Raw genomic sequence first — 8,561 nt, forward strand, 5'->3', positions numbered from 1 at the left:
GAGAGAGACAATGACTGGTCCAAAATCAACCACAAGCTTCACAGCAGCATGAGGAGTTGAACATGGGTCTTCCAAAATGTCTTCCGAATCTCTGGCCACTACACCGCAGTTGCATCCAGACAGTATCTTCATACATCCATACACGGGTGGATATTGCACTACTATTTTATCATAGCAATCATTCAGAACTGGATTCTCCCATGTGGACAGGATGGTCCAATGGCAAATAATTGCTTTAGAGTGCAACCATAACACAATATCCAATGATGTGTGGAGGCAGACCAGCTACAGTTGCATCCAGACAGTATCTTCATACATCCATACACGGGTGGATATTGCACTACTATTTTATCATAGCAATCATTCAGAACTGGATTCTCCCATGTGGACAGGATGGTCCAATGGCAAATAATTGCTTTAGAGTGCAGCCATAACACAATATCCAATGATGTGTGGAGGCAGCCCAGCTTGGCTCTGTTAGCACTTGAAAGGACAAAAGATGTGTTTCTAATGGATAAAATGTGCATGTACACATGTGTATGTGTTTATATGCAGGCAGACATGGTTACGGAGAAATACCATTTTATTACTGTGAGGGAGGAGGCTGTGAAATGCAGTAAGTTCTTCCCTTAGAAGGTTTATAGAGTGTGGCCAAGCTGCCAAGGTCTCCCAGATGCAAAGATCTCTGCCTTTTTACTTTCTGATCTCTGAATCCCCTGACTCCCCCCCCACACACACACTACAATCCCACAAACAAACATACCACTTTGAGCTGACCATTCTGACCTTTTGTGAGGTGGGTATGTGGGTGCCTGCGCCCGTTGTGTTTGCATTGAAGGGGGGGGGATGGCAAGATTTAGCACCTCCCTCCCCTTGCTGCGGGATTCCTCTTGAGCAAGCTGTGAGCTCTTCCTCTTCCAAGGTAGCAGATCCCAGATGTTTCATGGCAGACGGTCCTCCTGTTTATCTTGTAGCTATGGGGTGCAGGGGCGGGCCGTGTTTCCATTTCCAATTGATCTCTGCACGGCTAGAGGTCACGACCGCCCCCTTTACGGTGCAGTTTGCAAGAGATGTCAGGTGTATATCACCGTTATTCTCCCGTAGAGATCTCCCCCCCTCCTGTTATTCTTCCTGTCATACTTCTCTCCCTTTCCCTCTCCCTCCTCCTCCAACTTTCTGCAGGCTGTTTGTTCGAGATTCGCAGCGGTGTCACATTCGCCAGCTGGCCGCTTTGAAAAACACAGCTGGAACATGCCCCCATTGAGAGATTTAAAGAGACAGCGCGCCCCCTTAGCCGCCCCTCAGCCCAGCCCCCTCCATCCGTCTGGCATTCCTCGTCTCTAGGCCACAATTGCACGTCCAAGTAGCCCTTACCGGATTATCACAAACTCAGCCCATAGCCTCAGGAAGGCCGGCAAGGGCCCGAGCGTTTCCAGGAGGTAAATGTAATGGCCCCCGGACTTCGTGATGCTGGTCCCAAGGTCTGCGTAGCACAGGGCGCCTGCAAACAAAGCCACAAAGCGAAGGTCAGCGCTTTTCCCGGCCGCCCCTTTGGTTTAGCCCCTGAATGCCTTGCCTTTCAACCCGCAGCCCGATTTAACAGTCATGCAACTGCAACGGCTCACATGTTCATGGGGAGGGTGCTGCTGCTGTCTCCCCTCCATCTCTGTTGTTTTGTTGTTGTGCCATTTGGATTGCAACGTTTTAAGGGGAAGGAGGCCCTGCGTCTTTTCCCCGGTGCAAACTCTGTGTAAGGCATGTTTTACTAATACCTATTAATATTACTCCTATGTGCGACTAATGCCCCCAGTTCTAGCCATGCCGACCTGCAGATCAGGTCTGTTGAAACCAGAGACTGTATCGCTCAACGGAAGCCTGTAGGACTGGGGTACAAACAGGTTATCTGATCTGCAGCTGGTTAAACGATCCTCTAGTCTTTCCCACTGGGGGGGGGGGGTCGCCTTGAGTCTGCTGCAATTATCACAGTCTTTCCCCCAACATTTATGCACCTAGTGCAGAGAGAAGCAAGAGTGTCCTGTCTGCTGAGCAGCTGAACAGGGTAGGACTGTTCGTAGGGTTGCCAATCTCCAGGTAGCACCTGGAGACCTCCCGCTATTACACTAGATCTCCTGGCAACCAAAACCAGTTCACTTGGAGAAAATAGCTGCTTTGAGGGAGTGGACTCTGTGACATTATACCAATCTGAGGTGTCTCCCCTCCCCTCCCCAAACCCCACCCTCCCCAGGCTCCAACCTAGGGTTGCCAGGTCCCTATGCCACGCTGGCAGGGGGATTTGGGGGGGATGCTGGGACATAGCCAATGTGATGATGTCTCCTGGAAGTGATGTCACCGTGTCAGTAACGTCGCACAGCAACGCTCTGGTTTAAGGGCAAAACTCTATGGTTTTAGGGCAAATTTACCATAGAGTTTTGCCATCAAACCAGAGCGTCGGGGATGTTGTGCCCGGATGTGGCAGTTTGGGGGCGGGGGAACCCCTGCTGGGCCCTGGGCCCTGGCAACCCCATGCCCCAACCCCAAAGTCTCCAGGTATATCCCAGTCCAGAGCTGGCAACCTTAACTGTTCTACATGGGGGGGAGGGGCTTTCAAACTTGCACCATCTATTTCCATATGCGTTCTTTCCCCCAAGTTCAGTGCTATTTGGAAGCATCCCCTCTACTGCTTCCTTGTGGGGCATTCACACACCTGCCAGGATTTCTCCAGCTTTTTCTTCAATCTTTTGCAAACCTGCTTTGCTGGGAAATTTTGGGAAAGAGCTCATTAAAACCTGGATGGCTATCATGGGGGAAGGAATATTTGGATTTTTCCGACCTACACGGCAACCATTTTCCCCGGCACTGCCCCTGCCCCAGCTGTTTCCTCCCTTGGCCACCGGAGGGCTTTAAAAAATGTTATCGACATCTCTGCATACCCAGCTTTAAGTCTCTAGGCCAGGGAACCCCAACGTGGTGCCCGTGAGCATGATGGCAGGCACCCACCAACATCTTTCCTGCCACCTGCCACCAATGTTCCCTCTAAGCTGTGGAGTCTTGTGAGCAAAAATTCTACTTTATGACCTACTGGCATTAAAGTTGTGAGCAAGTGATTTGGGTACTGCATAAATTGGTTTGCTCTTAAGCCATCCTTACTGAGCGAAGACAAAAATGTGTGAGCCAGAGGCTAAAAAACTGTGCGCTAGCTCACACTAACTCAGCTTAGAGGGAACACTGCCTGCCACATGTTTTAGAAAATGCGAGGGACCACTTAGAGCTTTCTGCCCAGCAAGGCTTCTGATCAGCCTTTGGGGATTCGATTGGCTGTGGGGATTTTTCAAAACATTGCTTTGGTAGCATCAGCCACTCACTAGCACAAGAATCCTCACAGTGTGACTGAAGGTAAGTAACAGATGACATGTGGTTGGGCACCTGCGTCTCAGGAAGAGAAGCAAACAACTTAAGGTCCCCCTTCTGATGACACATGGGGGGGATTCTGTATGGAGCATCCCCCCCCATTTCAGCCACCCGACTTGTGCAGTTTTTAAAATGTTTCCACATGACATCCATTGTGGTGCAACTCATTGTTTTCTGCAAAAAAACCCCTCCATTAAAAACAAAACAAAACACTTTCCTGGTGTGTAATGGTCACTGTGGTATTTTTCTTGAATCTGAAAGGAAAAGTACACCTTGTGCTTAAATGGAAAGCCCCCCCCTCCTCTGCAGTATCACTCACAGTGAACTGCCTGTCAAATTTGGGGCAACATCAGGGCAATATTGGCCATATAAAACCAGGGTGACTGGGGGAGAGGGAGCTGACACCAGTGTATTGGTCAGCCGAGCACTGAAGTGGAACCCAACTATAGGAAGATAAGGTGAAAGGATCTTTGCTTAGAATTGCTGCTGTTGAACACATGAAGCTGCCTTCAGTCCATCGGGGTCAGTATTGTCTACTCATACTGGCAGCAGCTTTCCGGGCCAGCCCGTAGCCACGGTGGGGCATTTGGGGGGGCAGCACCCCACCAACTATGAGCCCCGCCCCACCCTGGGAGGACAGCAGAGCCCCTGCACCCAGTGCACCTCGCCCCGCAGTGGCAGGGAGGCTGGGGAAGGAAAAGGAAGCTGCCCTGCCGCTTCTTTTCAGTTTCACTCCCCAAGGATCAGCTATTAGCTTTAAGTGGCAGGGTGGCTTCACTTTCTTTCCCCAGCCTCACCACTGTCATGGGGGTGGGGTCTGGGCAAGGAGAGAGAGAGAGAAAGCACCCCTACCCACACTGATCTAATTAAGTCCCCTGCTCCCTCTCCCCTGCCCCAGTGCCCTGGTTCCTGCCCCACCAGCCAAAAATTTCTGGCTACAGAGCTGTTTCCAGGATCTCTGGTATAGGTCTTTCACATTACCTGCTGTTAGATTCTTTAACTGGAAGTGCCAAGTATTGGCTCCGGGACCTTCTGCATGCCAAGCAGATGCTCTACCACTAAGCCATGGCCCCTTCCCTGGTTAATTAGAGTTGCCAGCTGCTTGGAGATAAAACAGCCTGTCCTTGTAATACAGGCTTAATGGGATGCTATTTACCAGGTAAATCTACCATTTACCCTCCATGCCATGAAAAGATTTGGCTGCCCGTTCCTATTCACTAAGCCTCTGTTAAAGGGACAGGGCCATGACCGGGATAGTCCAGGCTAGCCCAACCTTGTCAGATCTCAGAAGCTAAGAAGGGTCAGCCCTGATCAGGAATTGTATGGGAGACCAACAAGAAACACCAGGGTTACTATGCAGAGGCAGCCCGTGGCAAACCACCTCTGAATTTCTCTTGCCTTGAGAACCCTACAGAGTCAACGTAAGCCCACTGCAATTGATGGCAAGGAAGGAAGGAAGGAAGGAAGGAAGGAAGGAAGGAAGGAAGGAAGGAAGGAAGGAAGAAAGAAGGAAGGAAGGAAGGAAGGACAAGACACTTTACCCAGGCCTGCTGGCAACCCTGACAATGAATGTAACATTTTAATTATGGTTATTGATTATGGAAAAGTTGAATCGTGTTGTGTATGAAGCCAGAAACATCAATCAGTGCTACCTTCAGTTTCAAAAATATGCATTTTGGCAATCAAGGTGAGGAATTTCAGAGGCAGCAAATAACTCTGGCAAATACGCTTTTGTAAAATTCAAATATAGAAAAAGGAAGCATGTGATTATTTTTTAGTCAGTTATTTCTTACTATTTTAATTGGATTTGCAAATTGACCTGAAGATTTGTATACCGAAAATATGGGATTACAAAAATCTTTTAACAATAAGTTCACATGTGTGAACTGAAATTGCTGTATAGAATAATAAGGATCCATGGCTATGTTTGAGAACTAAAATATACCATGTTTTTAGAGGCATAGGGTTGGATCTCGCTTAGAATTTCTGCAGGTATGTGGTGGTGGGGACTGCTGATTCCTCCCTCCCACAGGTGTCCTCTGATTCTCCCCACAAGCTCTTCCTGGGGGTTCCCTGTCCCCTGGGAATAGCATTTCAAGAGATGTTTTGGGTAACGATAAGGGGGAAATAGAGAACCATTGTCCACCTCCTTGTACCCGTGGAAACTCTAGGTGAGATCCAAGCCATGGCTTCCGTAAACCAAGATTGGATTATATGTTCCATGGTATAGCTTTTGCAAGTAATGGGACAACAAAATTGTATTTGGCTGCTCCACCCTCTAGGAAATCTGTTCTCCCTCTAAAACTAACAGACATTGGCATATGAATGCAACATTTGAATAGAGCATGCACATATAAAGTCCCACATGCACAATAGATATTCCATCGAGGAGTGAAACAGATGTGATGTGGGTCATGTGTAAGCATTCCACCCATACATTCCAGGGATGTGCCTGCCTGGGGCAGTCATTGTGGGTTTGCTATATGTAAATGTACTGATGCAAATGAGAAGGGCATATACATATGATAGGGCATACATGCATTTAGTACTGGCACAGGTATATGTTTTACCTGTGGCCCATGTCATGTCTGTCTTGTTCTTACAACAAGCAGATATTGCTTGCAGAATTTGTGCCTATGTGCACTGGAGGTTACATACATACATCCTATTTAAACATTTCACCAGGCATAGGTATCCAAAGGTAACAGAGGCGGCACAGATGCACCTGCTGGGCAGGACAAAAAGATATGATCTTGTTTCCCTCACTTCACATAGGGGCAAGATCAGAGAGTGTGGGCTTTTTTGCATGTGTTATTTCATTGCTTGTGTGTACCTATTGCATTGTTGTTGCTTTCTTTTCTGTACATGTTTTGCTTCCTCTGGTGGCCACTGCGATATTTCATCACTGTATCTCTGGCTTATTTACAAGCAATTAAAAGGTGTAGGGTGAGCAATGGCAAATGTACTGAATATTATTTATCACCCCCATTGCCTGGACATGCAGTAAACCGCTTCATGTCTTCCTCATGTTAACCCTCACCTTGTGGATTGGACTGTCCAAAATTTGCCAGATTAGAAACTGGATACCTCCAGCATATCACCACTTTTGACTGAATGATCACATTCGTGGTGCCTTTCCAAATCCGCCATATATCAATAAACTCATACAAGGAATGGGCCATGGGTTTATTTTTTAAAACAGAAGTGTATACTGCATGCTCCTTCAGTTCAGTGACTGAGGCAGCTCAGGTTGACACAGGTTGGGAGCCAAAGGAGGTGAGGTTTTCCCCCTGTTGCTGCAACACCATGAAATTCAATGCGGGTCCAAGAAAGACAGTGAACTGCCAAGTCTCAAGGTGTGCACAGAAAAGTAGAGTGAGACAAAGGATCAGAAGAGGGCACAAGAGGAATGTCTACACAAGTCCATCAAGCACTAATTTTGCAGACAGAGGTGTATAGGGAGAGATATTCAGGGCCTAAAGATTATGGAGCGGTGCATTTCATAAACCTCAGACCTCCTTATATCCATCCACTCCAGAGTCTTCAATTCATGGTGGACTTTTATCCATGCTGCAGATAGGGTTACCAGACCCCCCCTGGTCCGGGTGGGGCCAGGCACTCCTCTTCCCCCAAATTACCCCCCTCTTACCTCCAAGAAGCCAGAAATAACTGCAACATGCATACATAACCCGGACGTGACGTAGGCATGTTGGGGACAATTGGGCAGCAATGATCTGGTTATTGGGCAAAACTCTATGATTTGTAGCTAATTCTACCATAGAGTTTTGCCCCCAAACCAGAGTGTTGCTGCCCAATGTCCCCAACACATCTATGTCACTTCCTGGTGACATAGGCACGTTACAGCCCTCCTCCCCACTCCCAGAAAGTTTCCTTCCACCCTCCGCTAATGGGACCTGGCAACCCTCAGGGGTCTTTATAGGCTATCGCCAGTAGACAAGTTTTAAAATAAAAGTTATCTTCTCTGTCCTTCCTTATGACCCCTTTCAATTTTAGTGCAAACATATCCCCAAGACTATGTCAGAAGAAGAAGACGAAGAAGAAGAAGAGGAGGAGGAGATTGGATTTATACCCTGCCCTTCACTACCCAAGGGAGTCTCAGAGTAGCTTACAAACTTCTTTCCCTTCCCCTCCCCACAACAGGCACCCTGTGAGGTAGGTGGGGCTGAGAGAGCTCTGACAGAAACTGCTCTTTTTCAAGAACAGCTGTGCCAGAACTATGGCTTGCCCAAGGTCATCCAGCCAGGTGCATGTGGAGGATTACAAACAGGCACAGATGCCTTCTTTTATTCAGTGCATTTTGTGCCCTGCACCAGTCCTCTAACTATTCGGGTGGCAAAGGGAGAGCATGACAAAGGCTGCAAATATTGTACATTCTTCATAAGATCTGAATTTGACATTCACTCTCTTAGACCCAATTTCTCCCGAATTGTTGTGGGGACAGTTCTTGAAAGAGCAGTTCTTGAGAGAGCTCTCCCAGCCCCACCTACCTCACAGGGTGTCCGTTGTGGAGGGGGGAAGGGAAAGGAGATTGTAAGCCGCTCTGAGACTCCGAGTGAAGGGCAAGGTATAAATCCAGTCTCTTCTTCTCTTCTCTCTTCTACCCTAAGGAATATTCTGCAATTGCTGCATAGATTTGGAGGTGGGGGAGAACGTGTATCCCCACCCCGTGGAATAACTGCAGTTCAAACAAATGAATGTCGAAAAGGACAACTCACCGAAGAGAGAAAGGATCCCACAAGCCAGCCAGACAATTAAGGAGACCCAGACACTACCAGAATTTTGCAGCACGCCTTTGGGAGAAATAAAGATGCCACTGCCCACCATGGTGCCAATGGCCAGAGAAATGGCCCGGGTGAGGGTGATCTTCCTCCTGAGAAAAACAGCTTCCTTCGCCTCTGGCGCATCACTCTTTTTCCTGCAGCCTCCCATTCCTTCCTCTGTGTTCCCAATAAGCTACAGGGGATCTGTGTACAAGACACGGCTGGAGTCCTGGCCCCAGTTCCCCGTGCGGAGATTCCGTCCTACTCTTAGGCAACCTCTCCCTTCTCCCCCCCCCCTGCTCAACAGGCAGAGTACAGTTGGGCCAGGAAGCCTTGGGCAGGACAGGAGCACGAAGTAAACAAATATTTAAA

General features: G+C 48.3%; 1 protein-coding gene across 1 annotated transcript in view; it reads right to left on the reverse strand.

Moving 5' to 3' along the window:
- The window catches only part of LOC107108793 (cystine/glutamate transporter-like), a 29,399-nt gene extending 21,041 nt beyond the window's left edge, over positions 1-8,358 (reverse strand). Inside the window, exons 1-2 of the mRNA XM_015409314.1 lie at positions 8,145-8,358; positions 1,375-1,501 (exon numbers count right to left, since the gene is read on the reverse strand). Coding sequence (XP_015264800.1) covers positions 1,375-1,501; positions 8,145-8,358 — 341 coding nt within the window. The remainder of the gene's footprint in view (positions 1-1,374; positions 1,502-8,144) is intronic.
- Positions 8,359-8,561: the final 203 nt, after the last annotated feature.

This window comes from Gekko japonicus, unplaced genomic scaffold, assembly GCF_001447785.1.
Source record: "Gekko japonicus isolate JY-2015 unplaced genomic scaffold, Gekko_japonicus_V1.1 scaffold515, whole genome shotgun sequence".
In the NCBI taxonomy this organism is placed as follows: Eukaryota; Metazoa; Chordata; class Lepidosauria; order Squamata; family Gekkonidae; genus Gekko; species Gekko japonicus.